General features: G+C 36.6%; 1 protein-coding gene across 1 annotated transcript in view; it reads left to right on the top strand.

Annotated features, from left to right (window-relative positions):
- Positions 1 to 17570, top strand: part of ADGRV1 (adhesion G protein-coupled receptor V1) — a 267806-nt gene that overhangs the window by 190534 nt on the left and 59702 nt on the right. The window contains exon 86 of the mRNA XM_042822761.1: positions 1357 to 1535. Within this exon, the coding sequence (XP_042678695.1) occupies positions 1357 to 1535 (179 nt within the window). The remainder of the gene's footprint in view (positions 1 to 1356; positions 1536 to 17570) is intronic.

The raw sequence follows: 17570 nt of genomic DNA on the forward strand, positions 1-17570 counted from the left end.
GAAAACAGTAACATGCAAATGTGCATAATAAAAAATGGGCAACTTGGCTAAGTATTTGAGCCACCATCAGAGTTAGTAAGTTTTTTCTTTTGTTGAGATGGAATTTCATGTATTTTAATTGAGATGGAATTTCATATTGCCTCCTGCTAACAGACTTCATTGAGAATAGTGTTTCTCCCATTTAATCACTCCCATCCCTCAAGTTTTCATGGACACTAATGAGATCCCCCTGAGTCTCCTCATGTCCAAGCTAAGCAGTCACAGTTCTCTCAGCCTCTCCTCACAGGAGATGTGCTACAAGTCCTTGATCAACTTCTTGGTCCTCTGTTGGGTTCTTTCCAGTATAACCAGGTCTCTCTTGTTCTCAGGTGCCCAGAACTGGAAGCAGCACTCCATATATGGGCATTTCTTTTTTTCATCCCATTCCCTCTATACAACCTCCAGATCTCTATTAATGCTCAATAAAAGTTTTCTTCCTCAATTCAGTCCTCTGTGCAGACGGGTCAAGTATATCCTGCCCAAGTATAAAGCAGCAACAAAATCAAGTGGGCTATCTCTTTAGACACCAAGAGTTACTTCCAGGTAGAGAACAGATAGGAAGTCAGAAAAAGTTATCAAAGGTGATAAGAACTTATAGGATTCTTCTAATGAAACTCCTACAATTGTCTTTCTCCAAAGTAAAATGAAAAAGAGACATACCACTTGAGAAGGCACAAACTTTATTAGGTATCAAATCAAATATTTTTGGTAGAGAAACTAAGAAGATACCAAGAAGTTATCAGCAAGATATCACATGCACAAAGACCTTGGATAATGACTCTATTTTCTGATCAGGGCCTCTGATGTGAATGCCTGCACTGTTATTTGCTGTTATGTTAAGGTTGTAATGATATTCTTACATTCATACTATATGTTGAAAAATTTGAAGGAGGAATGCGTTTCCAGCATTATAAATACAGCTGAACAATATCTTCAAAGCCTTTCAGTGCATATCAGATTTCAGCAATCTTATGTGACAGTCTTTGGTATGAGAGTATGGAAATCCAAGAAAAAAGCTATCCTTTGCACTGCAAAAATTAGGTTTTCTACTAAATAGAGTGTCTTCTTGTCATCAGTAGTCTGATTGAAAATCTAACAATTACATAATTCAGTATACTTCTTTTATAAACAGTCTCTTTTGATTACTTAGGAGAAGAAAATGAGAACAAACTATTTGTACTGAAAAATGTTTATATTTACACACATAGTAGGGCAGAAATGCATTGTATTATAATGTTTGGAGTGACGTTGTTTTTCTGGGGGGGATAGCTGAACATCCACTAAATATATTTATTAATATTCTGCATTGTTCTTCAGGCTGTTAATTTCTGGTATGTACTGGTGATGAATGATGAACACACAGAGCGGCGCTATCTACTTTACTTCCTTTTGAGTTGGGGGCTTCCAGCTTTTATTGTCATCCTGCTTTTAATTATCCTGAGAGGCATCTATCATCACAGCACAGCACAGATTTATGGCCTGGTCTACAGTGATCTGTAAGTTTCACTTCAAATATCTGTCAGCTAGCAATTGCGCTTCTGGATTTTATTTCTAATTTACTTGCAAGTAGACAAGGGAATGTGCATATGGCCAAGTGCAGTAACGGGCAGGGGATTTCCTTGTCTGAATTGAGATGAAGCAAGCGTTATCACCCATACACAGTGCTGCGCACTTTCTCCACAGTTCCATCCTGGTCTGAGCCCTGGTGAAGCCAGCTCTGGCATGTCTGTCTTGTGGGTGAATTATTTGTTCTTTTCTGAGACTGTGCAGTTCCAACATGAAGGATAGAAGTGGTGACTACTGCAGAAGTGAGCTGAGCATTGTGTTTTTCTTCCATTTAATTCTACAATTTATTAATACATTTAAAAAAAAAAAAAAAAAAAAAAAAAAAAAAAAAAGGAAACTTTCAACCCTCTTGTCTTAGATTATTAAAAATATTTCCTGCTATCCAATGTTACTACATTAACATGTCAAACTTTCTGTACTCTTTCATTTGGAATATTGAATACACTGCATTCCAAAGTGTTCTTAGTTTGAACACTGCTGTAATGCCAGTAATTAACTCAATCCTTTCAAAGCTATATGTAATCTCAGAAAACTGTGCTACTTAAAATATATATATATACATCTATGTATAACTTCAGAAATTTAAGTGGAAAAATACGTAGCTAAATATTTTTGTTATCCTTTCTTCTCTTTGACATCTTTTCTGGCAAAGTTAATTCATGATAATAGCTGTTCTAGGATATGAGGCTACTATTCTTACTTACTTTGTGTCATAATTACATACTCCTTGTACAGCAAAAAGTAAACACACAGCTTCTATTTAATTTAAGGATGTACAAATTTCTTTATGAAAACTTCTTATGAAAGTGCTTGCAGAGTAGGCATAAAACAGGAGAGCATTCATCCGTCTTCCACAAAGGTGCAGCATACATCATACCTTTGTAACCCAGTGAAATTCAGTGCAACTGAAACTGTTTTATTTTTTTGCCACAGAAAGGAAATTACTTGAGAAGTAGATGCTGGGATTCATTGTCTGTGTGTGTATGTACTTATGTGATTGTCTTCTGCATGCATATGTGTATTTGTACAAGTGTTTTGTATTGTTGGGATAAGCTCATTTGTAGCTCAATGAGCTACACTGAGTACTGGAAGCCTAGTTTTACCACCACCATAAGAGACACCAGTTCTCATCCAGGAGGTCCAAACTGGCAGACCATTTGAGATATTAATGAGACATGACTGAGGGCTGCATCAGCTGTGTACAATGCCATACATACAGATGTTTCTTCTCCAAACATGGGAGACAATAGTATTAAACTTTTCTTCCCAGTAGAATACTTCTCTGTACGTGGTAAACACAAGAAATGTGTTTAATCAAGTCTTTTGATTGCAATCAGACAGCAGGCTAATGGTATCATTATGCAGTGAAATACAGTTTTACAGCTGCTTTTTGTTTTTGACATCTATTTAAAAAATCCCTACATTGTGACAAAATTATTAGGTAGAGGAAAATTAGTAATTCCAGATCACTTGCCCAAATTAAATATAAAACTTTTCCAGCATTTAAAGTAGGCAAATGCGAGAAATCATCCTAAGCCTAATGAGTCCACAGCTCAGTCCAGCTCAGTAAGAATGAGCACTGTAAGGAGATAACCGCAAGGATTTTCATAAATAGCATCAGTGCTGAATCCTAGCTTGGAGAACAGTTAAAAAGTTCCTCATAATTATACAAAGAGGACTTTCAAAGCCAGAATTTAGGAAAGAGGATTGAACTACATCACTTAATTTATTTTCTCAGAATCAGGATGTAGTAGTGGAAAAAGTAACAAACAGATTTCCAGAGTCAAGGCAATTGCAAAACAACTTCAGAATCAGCATCAGAAATATTTTGAGAGCAATCATTTTCTACTAATAAGCTCATTTCATGTAGGAGCTGGAAGACAGGTCAAAATAGAAAAAAAGCAGTGGAGCCTGCTATCCTAGCTCTAGCCTAAGTAATTGATCTCTCAGGAAACTCATTTTAGCATTTCTGTGGTGTCTGGCTGACTGTTTTCTTCCTAACTAGCCTGCCATGGGTACAATTAATAGCTGAAATTAAAAACTGAAACTTATATAACTTATGCTTTTATGTAATAAAAAGGTTTGAGCTGTATTAGATTTTGTACTCCAAAACAGCTGCTAGGAAATGATCTTCCTTTAGTTATGATGCCTTTAGATATACACAAATATGTTTTGTACAGTATTTTATAAGTCCCATAGTATGTAACAGTATAAAACTAACTGCCAAGGTGATGGTGTTAGTATACAGACGATGATTACCCATCATAATATCTTATATCTTTCACATGATAGTATAATATCTCTCATAATTGACTGAGCTTATGTATGGTATGAACACTGCACTGTTTGGCATTATGAAAAAATTGTTATGATGCAGGGAAATTTTTCCATACCATGATACCACCAAGTAGCATGATGTTTTTGGATCATAGCTCAGTGATGTGTGCATGTGCTAGCTGCCAAGAAAGTGTTCTTTTATTTTTCCCTGTGCTAATTTTCCATTGCTCAGGAGTTACCAGTTCACTGGCATTCGAAAGGCTTTAGAGTGGAGTTTGCAGTGCAAAACAATACTGTGGACTCCAACTCCAAGACCTTCTTGCTCAGCTTCTGGTGCCCAGAACTCACTCTCTTGCCCAGACTCACCCTTTCCCACTCCTATGCAGGCAGTTGAAGATATCTGTCCAGCAGCTTTTCCCTAACCCATGGCACCGAGAAGAGATTTGTGGTCTACCAAAGCTGAGCAGAGCCAGGTCACAGGGATGGTACTGAAGAATTAACAGTAAAATTCCTTGAAAAGAAGTCAGAAAAAAAGTTAAGAATTTGTTGTGAAAATAAGGAGAAGTGAAAATTGTTGATGAAAGGAATATTGGCATAAATGAAATAAAATAAGACATCTCTGGAGTGAGATGGGCAATTGCTTCAAGTGTGTTTGAATGATAAGAGGCAGTTTAGATGGATATCTATGAAGGAAACTGAAGCGGTTGTATGAAATTTTGATGCAATACTTTGCCACAAAAATTAATAAGATTTGATACCTTCTTTAAATCATGTGTTAGTTCTCATGTCTTTTAAAAAGAATAACAAGTTATTTTAGATGGAGTAGTCTGTAACTACTCCTTCTGTATTGCTTGTGTACGTATTACCTATTTGCTCAATCATGCAATGAAACTTCAAAGCAAGGATATTCTCTGCAGCCTACTTGTTTTCCAATGCAAGAGAAATGAAGAAGGAGTCCTCAAACACATTTACCATCTGGCCATTTAGACTTTCTGAGTTCTCATACAACAAGGTTTGTCAATGTTTGTAAATGAAATCTCTGATGTAAAATTTCAAGTATGTTGTCTACTTTGGTGTCTACTCAACACGCTCTAAAAGGTATATCCTTGCTTAAGAATTACTGTGATGGCTAAGGCATTAATGTTTTGGGTTTGTTTTTTTTTTTTGTGATAAGGGGCAGATTATTGAGAAAAGAGTCAGATCTTTTCAGCTGGCTAATAACTGAATTTGGAATTAAGCTCTGAACTAGGCAGTTTAATATCAGTCTTAAAAAAGTATGTCATCATTCAGTATTTCTGAGCTTTTATGATGTACAGATAATACAGACCCAAATAATCTTTTCCATTTTTTAAAAAAACAAATTTCTTATTTCTCACCTGATTTCAAGAGTTATAGGCAAAAGTCTTATGAAATACAAATACAGTTCAGCTGGTATGGTGGAAAACATTTGAAGGCAAATTGAAATATTGGCAAAGAGAGACAGAATATATAGTGGAGAGATCTGAAGTATTACATTAACAGTAGACCCCAACTTTATCCCATTTTCTGGTGGTTAGACTGAAGAAAAATGCTAGCCTTATTTGCTTAGTACGTACCTCTGATTGCCTTACAGGGGATTTACAAGCTGTAGATAGTTCTTCTGGAAGCCAGTATGGGTGGTACAGTTAAAACCTCAAACTGCTGAATAACTGATAGTCATACCAAGGATTTACAAAATGTAGATAGTTCTTTTGGAAGCCAGTATACTTGGTACAGTCAAAAAACCTAAAACTGTTGAATAACTTGAGATATGCAACAGTTCAGACATTTTTTATGCAAGAAGCTGGGTTTGGGTTCATGGCAACTCACAACTCTTAAATTTAAAAAACAAAGAAGCAAGCAAAAGGACTTTATGGGCATCCTTGACAATGAAGTGACTTTCTAATCTTTCATATAGCCCTGAAAATGTAATTGTCTACACTTACATAGGAGTAAGAATTTCAAAACTGAAGTCAGTAGAATATAATCAGTTGCAGGCTTCTGCCTTAACTCATCTGTTTCTGAGATTAGAGGCCAGATTTATTTAACTGTATCACGTTTTGTTCACAAATCTGAGTTTTAAGGGTTAATTATGTCTCATTCGCTGGGCCTCTACTCAAGAGGTTGTCCAGAGCTATAACATTCCATAAAGAGAAGGAAAAGTACACTGTAAAATTGGCCAGAATCACAAGGCAGTAGAGCTTAAGCTGGAGCTTTTGATGCACTTGGGTAATTTGAAAAATCTTATCTGCTATCATATTAAAGCATGTTTCTTCGTACATGTAAGAAGTACTTTTGTGCACGAATGTGTTGCCACTTTAAGGTTTGAATCTGAAACGACCTTCTGTTTGAAACTGAACTCCCCAGTAGAGACCTAAGGCCTATTTTTTTTTTAAAGAACATAAACTAAAACAACTAACCTTTCAAATGGAGAAAAATAGAAATGACTATCCATGATAGAATACAAATATAAAAGCTTATAAACAAATATTTCCCTGCCAGCTGTGACCTTGCAAAAAAAAAAAAAAAAAAGAGAGATGGTTTTCCAGCACAATTTTAGCTAAGCTTTAGTCTAGCTTTTTTGAATTGAAAGAAAATATTTTTTTCCTCTGGTTCTCGGGATGTTTTTGTTTTGTTTTGTTTTGTTTTTTCCAGTCATTTCTGAGACCTGGATGTCTGCTCCTTGCAATTTTGTGAGATTTCTTACCTTCTCCAATCTCTCCAGTTTCTGGAAGCATCTCTTTTCTAGTGCAATCTTTATGCTCAAGCCATGAAATGATCCCCTCTTTATGTCAGGAGACCCCATCTAATAAATATGTTTTCCTCTTTTCTGTGGCAAACAGACCGAGTACTGAGAAACCACATGTATCATATACAGTGCTTTGGAATTGTAGAACTAACTTTTGATTTGATGTCTGCAATAGTGATGGTAGCATCTAGCAGCACAGAAAGGCTAAGCTAAATGTTCTGACAAAGATACCTTCTTTGTATCATCTGCCATGATTATGAGAAATCACGAAGAAAGTGTACAGAAACATTCATTTTCAGGGAAAAAAAAAAAGACTACTTCTATCTTATGTGCAAAACAGGACAAGGAAGACCTTTTTTAGCAATGTCAGTGAATCTGGGATTCTGGGATAGGGCAGGGGAAAACAAGAACACAGAAAGCTGGAAATGATGAACTTTTTTGTTTTTTTTTTTTTTGGTTTGTGACTAAGAGTTATTACCCTTCTTGTTACTCACATTGCTGTTTCACTGAATCAAGTTCTTGCACTTGGGCACAGCACAAGGCACATATTAATAACTAGGAGCCATGACCAATTTTATCAAGAAAAGAGCTTCACTAAAAATGAGTTCCAATAACCAGGCATATGCTTCCTCAAACAGCAGTGAGTCAGGGGCACTTTGTGATCTTTGTGAGAGAGTCAGACCTGAATTTCAAATAAAACACGCAGTGCATTTGCTTTCTGAATAATCAGTTTCTTTGAGTGAGTCATCTGCTCTTGGGTTGTAGCCCAAACTACTGATAAAACAGAAGCCTGGAGACAACTAATTCTCTTAGATAATGCCTTAATTAGCGGTTTGTGAAGCACTGGACTGTGCACAAAAGTCACACATACTTCTAAAGATACTTTTGAGGTGAAGCACAAATGCTAGCAAGTGACCGGGGTTCAGATCATTTCTGAATGTAGCAAAGAAGGGGAGATCTTGAAAGTAGCAAAGTGATTATGCCCTGCTTATATATGCGGTGTTATGCAAGTGGTGAGAAACATTTACTTATAAGTATTGCTGAGATTGGAAGCGTGAAGGCCCATCAAAGATTTGTTAAGTAAGTTTTAATTCACTGGCATAGGTGGAAGGGTAAAAAACAGGCCTTAACTTGAACAAAACAGTCAGATTGAATATATTCATGGTGGTTTATGTAAGTTCTTACTCAGTGAGTATCATTTGTTTTGATGCTCTTACAAGGATAAAATCTTCCAGAAGCATCTTTCCAGTCACTACTCCCCATTTAGGTTTTGTTTTTTTCCCCCCCTCAAGGGCTACAGCCCCTAGAACTTCTAATTATTGCTTTTACTTAAAATGGGGACCCTATAAACCATAATTTGCCACAGATGCAGTCATGTTTTCTTTCTAAGCATATGCTATGCTGATGCATAGATGTTTAACCTTGACAGACAAAATACTGGAAGTTTCTACGAGTGTTTCCACAGTGCATGGCTCTTTCATTGCTGGCACAACATCTGGACACTACTCCTTGGCTGTTCTCTGTCATGCAGCTCTGCTTTCCTAATTCCAAGTGCTGGTGCTGCTCTCAGTAAAAGGCATCTTCTAGTTTGAATGAGTTAATTTCTGGGCAAGAATTTTGATTAAGTTTCCTTTGTCTCTCTCCTTTTTTTATTTATTATTTATTATTTATTTATTATATTACTTCAGAAGTGCTGAATTTAGTCCTGGTTCTTAAGATCAAAGTTTTTGAAACACAAAGTTTTTGCAAGCAGGAAGGCAAGAATAAGCCAACATCCATGAAAAGAATTCAGCAGTTTTAGCTGGACTGTCAGAAATGCTGTCAGAGGCTTGTGTGATGAATGGATGTGTATTCCCAGCACCTGGTGCCTGTTCATTGTTTCATATTCCATACAGACATGGAAATGCCTCCTGCATGTTCCTCTCTCTTTGGGTTCTGTGTCCTGTTATCCCAGCCACTTCTGTTTCCATTTCCTTTCTACTCTGTTCATTGGCAAAGCATCTAGGTGGGACCTTCAGCAAACTGCTGTTTCCAGTGTTCAATTCAAAATGATTAGACATCTAGATTTGGAGACAAATGCTGCATGAGCTTTTTGTTGAAGCAGTGGGTGGAAAAACACGTATTTCTCACTGGCTGAGTTCTCATCATTCATTTCTTTGCCCTTCTCAGTAAGGTCAGACCATACTGAACTCTTTCTTACTGAATGAGAAATACTTCAGATGAACATGAGTTACTTCTCATGTCTGTATTGCACTAGAATAGAAACAGTACCCTGTACATATTACTGGACAAATATTCAAGTGATATATACATTTTACTTGCCTGATCTGAGCAACAGTTAAAAGAGCACAACATTTATCTTTTTCATATTCTGTGCTTTTGTTTTATTTTCTTAACGACCCTCACCCCCCCCCCATTATTTCTAATGAAGCTGCCCATTGTGCTACCCAGTGCTATTAATTATATAAAAATATCTCACTGTAAAATGCAATGGCTTTCATTATTTATCCCTGATAAAGGGCTGAGGAAGAGGAGAACAAAGTGCTCAGTACTTTTTATATCTTGGGAAATATTTACTGTTAATGCTAAGCAAATGTCAGTGCATCAGAAAGAGGCATAATTCCTGTGTTCTGGTTCTAAAGCATTACAGTACAGGGGAAATTCTGACTGGTGCAATTCTAAAAAGTGAATTGGGAAAAATGTTATTTCTTGATGGTAAAATTCTTGACCATTTTTAAGAGTCTGAGAAATCGACATTGCTTACAAGGTTGCAAGGAGAGGTTTTTATAGGTGAAAGCTTCACCCCCATATGTACTTGGGGCTTGATTCTTCACACAGCTTAACCTGAGGGCAACTTTGTACCTGAGCAAAACTCCAGAGTCTCATCTGAAGTCTGCATTTGCATTTGTGATGACAGTGTAAGACAAAGTGATCACAGAATGAAGATTTGTACCACTGCCACTAATAGCTTTAAAAAGCTTGGTCCTTCCTTTCAGTTGTGTAAGAAATTAACAGTGTAGGCCCTCCTACTTTATGATTTTAGTTAGCAGGATACCGCCTACTGCTACTAAAAAAGCTTGTTCTTGGTTTGCCTGTTTTCTAGCAGTTTAGAAAAGCCTTCATATGGTAGGCTAGAATATAACAGGAAATGCTAAAAAAAGTAATTCTGAGATCAATACCAGCATCTGGCTGGAACTGCTTCATTGACACTGACATGTTGTTTATAATAAGTAAACAAAGCTAGCCTCTCCTATTTGATCTTTCTGAAAAGAGTAAAAAAAAGAGCTTTTTTCTTGAACTTTACCACAGCACTGTTCTGCAGTGGGTCAGTTCTGTGCTCACATTTAGTTACTTGAAGTGCATGGGCATTGTCTGTTCTCAGTGCAGTCAGCAGTACTTTAGGAAGACAAACTCTTGTCTTTCATGTGTAATAGGACCAGAATATGTGACTGTGTTTCACAGACTTAGATACACCTGAGAAAAAGGAATGCAACTTTAGCAGATTTATTTTTCTAAGCAACTTTAAATTTGATTGCCAGTATGGCTTGCACAGAGTATAGAAAGCTCATAAAAGGAATGGTTGTAATACATGCTTGATCTGGGCTTTTATTATGATACAACCCATGAGGAAGTTTGTAAGGGAGGACAAAACATACAGATACAAAAACAAAAAGTAAGTTCTAAATGCTGTGCGGAGAGGAAAAAAAGCACAATTGTACGACAGTTTGTCATGTTTCCTGCCAATGGCAGGCTGTAGGCCTAACCCTTACATGTATTTTACAGTTCGTGTATGCTAACATGTCCTTTTTCAGGTACACTTATATGAAAGTCCTGCCTTTAAAGAATGGACAGAAAATGTATTCTAATTAGGCATGTTTGCCCTAAGAGTCAGTACCAGAAGAACATTTTCTTCAAAATGACAAAATGTAAAAAATAGTAAAAAAAAAAATAAATCAGAAAAGTGACCATAATTGTAGTTCATTATTTTAAAGCTGCTGATAATGAATGACACAGGTGGGGAAGAAGCTTTAAATGGGAATAAGATGATAAAATCAGTCATTTATTTCCTCATATAATTTAAAACTTGCAGTGTTAACAACAACCCTGATCTAAAAAATTTCTGGCAGGTTTCTCCAGCTTATTTTCCTGGTCAAATTCAGAGGACGATGAGAGTTCTGGGTCTTACAGAACAATCTCCCAAGGCATTCCAGAGCATCCAGCACCCAGGGAATATGGACTGTGCTAACTCTGTGCTTGTGCCAGGGCCTTGCTTCTTCTCCTTGGGTAACTGGTGCTTCCATAGGATTTACATCCAAAGAGTAGTTGAAAAGTGGGGAAAAAACGAGCAAACAAACAAACAAACAAACAAAAAAACCCCCACAAAATTTAGGAGTAAAATTGTTCAGAAACATTATTCTAAAAGGTGATACCATGTATCATAAAAAGACTGAAACATGGTGGGTCATGTTGCTGTTACATCAGATGCCATTTTGGGTTGTCATTATAGGAAAGCTATGCCCAGGCATTTTGTTTTTCCCTTTTTACCAACTGTTTAGCTATACAGTAACAGCAGTGGTAGAGAAAAACAAGATATTGTTTTTTGCTTCATTATGCAGTATGTCTGCTTTAGTGACAAAGCTGTTGTTGCACATGTTGACTCAAACCAAACCTTCTGAGATTCTGTTCTTTTCTATTTCAAAATAGCATCTTGGCACTTCTTCGTTCTTTATTTATGGATTTTCCCCACTGTTTCCAATGGTTAGTAGTTACTAATATGTTAGTACTTCCATTGCTGAACGTGCAAAATTATGGGGTTTTATATGTGAATAAAGATTATAGGCTCAAATCATGCTATTTATTTGCTGTCAACAATTCACATGATGTGCGGTTGTCTTTTAAAAAAATTGCTGGGACAGCCTGTCCAGATGTAAACAAGGAAGAGCAAGTATTGAAATTTCTGTAAGATCCTCTTTCTGAGTTTATGTTTCTTAATCAGACCAGTTTAACTTTCCATATCCTTTTTTTCCCTCCCCCTTATCCTCTTCCTCTCACTTTCTTTCCTTGACATTTGCTGTATAGAGAAAGAAAATTAAAAACCCGTCAGTAATGCTCAGGATTTGACTGCTACATTATCACTACATAAAATCCAGGAAAATTATTTTTCAGCACTTTGCATTTTCTTTGAAACCTGAATTCAGTAATAGAACTAATTTTTACGTGTTGAATTATGTGTGAGACAAAGTATGTAGGCCTGTCTCTGAACTAATCTGCATGACATAGAAACTGATTTAAGTCTAACAAACACAGACACATCTTAATTTTAGTTTGTACCAAACAATATCCACAGCAGCAGTATGGACAGTAGGAGATCCCTGAGATCATCCACTTCCCCATCACTCTGATAAGATGATGACGCCAAGTACAGGGCTGAGTCGAAGGAGATAAATTTAGCTGTGCTATACTTGAGGCAGTAGTGTTTGATTACAGAGATCTCAAAATGGAGTTGTGTATGTGGGTTACATATTTCACAGACGTATGAGATGCTTTGGGGAACATTTATTGTTCATCTGGGATATGCCTGCTTTGACCCATAGGCAGATAGCATTCAATAGCAGAACGTTCTCCTACTAATGTACAAGGAATAGTATGTCCTCCGTACTAATTGTCCCAGAGAACATCCTCTATTCCTTTTCTCAATTTCAGATATTTTCAAATGTCTTTACACTCTCAGTCAACTGTTTTCCTGAAATTATTCAGTGAGAAGTATTTTTCCCCTAACTTTAGTTCTCACCACCCATCCCTTAGGTAATTAGGTTAAATTGAACCAAACCACATCTTAGTGTGGGGTGACATGTGAGACAACTGATGGAACGTCATGGCCATGGATTTATGATGAACTTGTGTAACACACTGAAAGGGATTTTCAAATGTGCAAAGATGAATAAGGCTGTAAAATGAACTCATAGCTGCAACCAAAATGGTATTTTGGAGAAGGCAGCTCAGTACTTGCACAAGGACTACTGCACCATGTCTTTGAGGGTGCCCCAGCACTGGGAACCCGTGCAAGTAGCTCTGCCCGTATCTGCTGTTCCTGTTGTGCAAAGGTGGATACAGTGCTGCAGTACAAATTTAGATTTTCAGACTATTTATGAGGAAGCCAACTGGTACTTCCTTCTGAGCTGTAACACCACGAGTTTCCGTTCTGCACCATGTCCTGCACAGGCTGTACTGAGAGCTGCATGTCTGTTTACAAAGCAGGAAAAAAACCTGCCTGAAAATCTCAAACAAGCAGAGCTCTACATATTGCAGAAGTCTCTTTTAATTAAGAGTAAATTGATCCAGAACTCAAGGGCTGGAGACTCTCAGGCTGTTCTTTAGTAGGTGAGAACTGAGAGAAAAGTTGCTTTTTTTTTTTAATCAATTACGTCAGGAAACATTTGTGGTTCACTCGTAATAAAGAACGTTTGTTTGTTTGCCTATCAGTAACAATACTGACATGAACTCACGGTAGAAGCTCAACAAGCACTGTTTAAGATAAAAAGAGAGTCAAAATTTTATAACTGTTGCTGCTGAGTGTTGTTAAATTTCTAAATTGTTTTACCTGGCATTTTCTTAGATTTACTAAATTGCTTACTTCACTGTTAGAAAGTCCACATACTTTCAGCGAATTTACTTTTTAAACTACAGAAGCGTATTTTTTTTTCAGAACTAGAAGCAACAGGAACTGACATTTAAATAGCTCCAGATAGATATCGTGCAGAGAGAAGTGTAATATTTGCAATTGTTATGTCTGTCATCTGAAACTTCACACATCCTGTGCATGTAACAGATTGTTCTTTGGGGCTTGAATCTACCAACATTACGGAACTTCTCTGCAACATGTAACCTCAGCAGACTGCCAGCTTTTTTAAGACTTCTGATCGTGTCTGTCATTGTCAGGAACCCTCTGATTTATATAAGACAGTGTAAAGTGCTTGGGTTTAGGACCTTACCAGTGGCAACACTGTTTTAGAGAAAGAGATAGAAAAATATTTCTAGTGAGAGGATGAACACATTTAAATATAATTAAGAAATTGAATGTCTCATTAGAAATGTCTAGCATGAAATTCATGCATATGTAAGAATGTTTCTAATAAATCCAGAATTGAAATTATTTTGTAACTCTGCACCGCAGCTTAACATTGGAGTTCAGTTTATAGTTTGTCACAGTCCATGTAATTTGGCCAACATGGGTTAATCATACAGTTTGTTTGCAGGTCATTAAAAAAAGTGGCAGGAATTTTCCAAAGAATGCGGGAGAGCTGGTCAACCACAGGCTGTAAAGCTAGTGTTAGCAGGATGTGGGCTCTGCCAGGCATCTTTGAAAGTTCCAGCCAACACCCTTTGACTCAGTTATAAACCCCGGCTACTTTCACCTTACTGTGAGGCCACTTATTGGAGCTCCCTTACGCAAATACAAGCAGATAGCTCTCCCCTGGTTATTTTGAGCTACTCTCTTGTTGCAGAGCAAACAAAAGAAATCTATTTCCCATGAGGAGAGTCATGTTAAATTAAACCCTTGCATATTGAAGTCATCACAATGCAAAAGCCATGCTGCATTTCAATTGGCCTCTACTGCTTGAATAACCTCTCTGGCCTGCCAACTGTAATTTAGAATACCTTGAGGCTGCTGTAATTTCTGCTGACCAGTGTGAAATTGCTCTTCCCTGCTCAGTCCTCCTAGTTGGAGGGAAGGTCCTTGCTAAGCATGCCCACATGAAGATTTCCAAAGCACTGAATCATGGAGAAGGGATAGAGTTTTTCCTGAGTCATGATGCCACTCTGTTTGCCTTCCAGTGTTTTGATTTACTCCAACCACGTGACTTCTTTTGAAACGTGTTATGTGTTCAAGGTTTATCTGAATAATGAGCTGTTTGCAATGCAGAGTGCATCTGACCATTAATGCTCACCTTCAGTACAGCTGCCATGGCCTTTGAAGTATTATTTTTATGAAGGCATCTATAGCCATGTATAAAAGTAAATGGAAGCCAGATGTTTGTTTTTAATCAAATTATGCTTTTTCACTCTTTGATTTATAGCTTTCAGAAAAACAATGTAACTACCATTATTATCATAATTATTATCATCAAGTACTTTTAAAAGAATGGAAGATGATGCCTCTTTTTAATACATTGTTAGGCAGCTGAAGTATATTATTTGATTGTGACTTTTTTCTTTTTATAGTGGACAAAATTCAGTGTTTCATATGTTTCAAACACCACTCAGTTTCTGAACCAGCATAGACACAAGGATTTACTTGTGCTGATTGGGAAATTATGACATCCTAAAATTATAGAAAGACAAGTTTATGATTAGCCTGTGATTTATATATGTTCTATTTGAACTACTTAAATATGACTATTGCTATAGGAATGCAGTGTAAAAACACAGCATTTTTTATATACTTTATTAGCTGGTTTTAGTTTGTTATTAAACACTGTAATAAAACTGTTAGGAGATATATTGTCACTGCATTTTATCCAGAAAAATGATCTTAACACTGATCTTTGATCTTAACACTGTAAGCCAAGCCACAGGAAAAAAATACTGATTTATCAACTTTCAGGTCTGTCCCAGGTACTCTAAAGGAACCTGATTCTCTCTGCTACATATCAGATACTGCTTACACTAGGTTTCCTAAAAATGAGTCTTCTACTTGTCACTTCTAAAAATGTTTTAAATTAAAAAGACTCTTCAAAATCTGCATATTCATGGTAAATAAACTTAATTTAAAGGTTGAATGACAAACTGGTTGTCATTGCTTCCCCAGCCAAAACTGCACATCCTGTGGACTTACGTGTCCTGTATCGGGTTGGTCCCTGTGATGTATGTATGTGGCATTAAGATGTGTTGTTTGGTGGCTTTTAGGGTTTTTATTTCCCAATTCAAAGTACATGAAACAACATGAAAGCTGCATTGACAGTATTTTTGTAAAATGAAATAGAACTATGGTGTGTCCACACAGGTGGCATTTGACTAGTGTTAAATTATTGTTGGCAGACTGTAGATGATGCAGGGAGTCAGATCTGATGTTCTTTTATCACTAATGACTTTTTGGACTCCAAAACTCAGTCTGCCTGTTTCTGGATATTGACTTGAACATGCATAGCTGGAGTAGTGCAAAACAGAGGTAGATGTTTTGGACAGTACAAACATTCTTTTTTTTTAGACTGCAGCTACACATTTTTTTTTTCCTTGAGTTTCTGAGGGATTACTTTTTCCATTAAATTTTATTATGCCTTTTTATTGTATGATATTGTAGGTGATTATGGCTAGACACAAGCTTTCTTACGATCAGAGACATTGACAGGCAAGAACCAAGCAAATGCTAAGTAGGAGGCAAAACATCAAATCGGATAGGCTTGACTCTGTAAATTGACTGTAAAATGTTTAGCAAGCATTCACAAGAGTACAGAGACTTATCTACATTACACCTCAGACGCTTGATTGGGAAAGAACAGCTCAAGCACAGACCTAAATACTAACATCTTTCATTGTAATGCATTTGTTTTAAATATTCTTTTGTGTTTTTCCCTGAATTTCTGGGAATTAAAGTGCCTGGCCACTTTGTGTCTGGATCCTCTTTTAATATCAGAAAATGAGAAATGCGGGACCTTATCATTGTGGAATACCCCTAAAAACATCTAATCCCTTCTCCAGTAATGCCTATGACAGGTTTCAGACAATTTTTCCTGAAATTCTCTTAAAAGAAGAAGAAAAAAAAAGTGTGCAGAGAGCCAGAGTACCATTCAGAGCGAGAGTACTATTCACAAGCAATGTTGCAGAGCTGTGAGAGATGAGAAGCTGTTTATACATCATTCCCAACAGATTTTTGTTCAGTCAGAAACATTGTACAGTATTCCCCCCTTCATAGTTCTTGGTCAGGAAGCTTTTACTCACGTTTAGATCTGGGTGTAATTTAAGGCCCTCAGCATGTATTTTGCAGCAAGGAAAATATGTTAGAACATGGAGAAGGTGTTACTCTTTTGCAGTTTGTCTGCATGAATTCTGCCTGTTCCCTTGCCTAATCGTGATTGCCTATACATGACATGTCTCTTTACAAAGAAATAGAACAAATCTAAACAACTTGTTTCTGTCTTTCAGAGGGAATATGTTTATAAGGCTTCTTGTAGCCTTTGCTGCTCTCCTGTGAACTGCCTTCTTCCTTTTTACAGCACTGACTAGGTCTAAATGATTACTTCATAAGTGTTTGTGTAAGTTCATAAGTACTTCATATGCTGCTGTTCATACATCAACTCATGATATCTACATTCTTTTCAGCAGCATGAGGTTATGACTCATGTTCTGTTTAATGTGATGCACAGTAATTACCAGATTATTTTCTGCAGAATTAAGAACTAGCCATAGTTCTAGTAGGAATATAGTAGGTTTTCCAGATTTACTTTATGTTGCCTTACATTGTGTAATTCAAATACTGCCAGAAGTGTCAAAGTTTATAAACTAAATCTGTAAGCTCACAAAAGATTGAAATCAGTTGTATTTGATGCATTCTCATTCCAGAAAAGTATCTTGATTTTTCCTTTTGATTCTCATCAGTTTAATGTTCTTTGTGTCTCATACTAGTTCAGTTGCATCTGCTCAAGAGGCTTATGTTGGTTAAATCATTTTGTTGTCTTATCTGACATTTGCAACAACGTTAGTACATGTCCAGTCATCTCAAATTTCCCTATTTCAAGATATATTGAAAACAAATGTCAACAGGCTAGCTGTGTTTTCAGGTCAGTTTTTCAGAATTCTTGGATGAAACATATCAGTAAGTCATGACTTTAAAATGTCTTTCAAATATTGTTCAACATCTTCCTTAGTTATTAATGGACTGGAAAATATTACATTTACTTCATAAAATATGAGTCTGGAATAA

Source organism: Centrocercus urophasianus, unplaced genomic scaffold (assembly GCF_019232065.1).
Source record: "Centrocercus urophasianus isolate 14NV4802_14NV808 unplaced genomic scaffold, USGS_Curo_1.0 seq_21, whole genome shotgun sequence".
NCBI classification, from domain to species: Eukaryota; Metazoa; Chordata; class Aves; order Galliformes; family Phasianidae; genus Centrocercus; species Centrocercus urophasianus.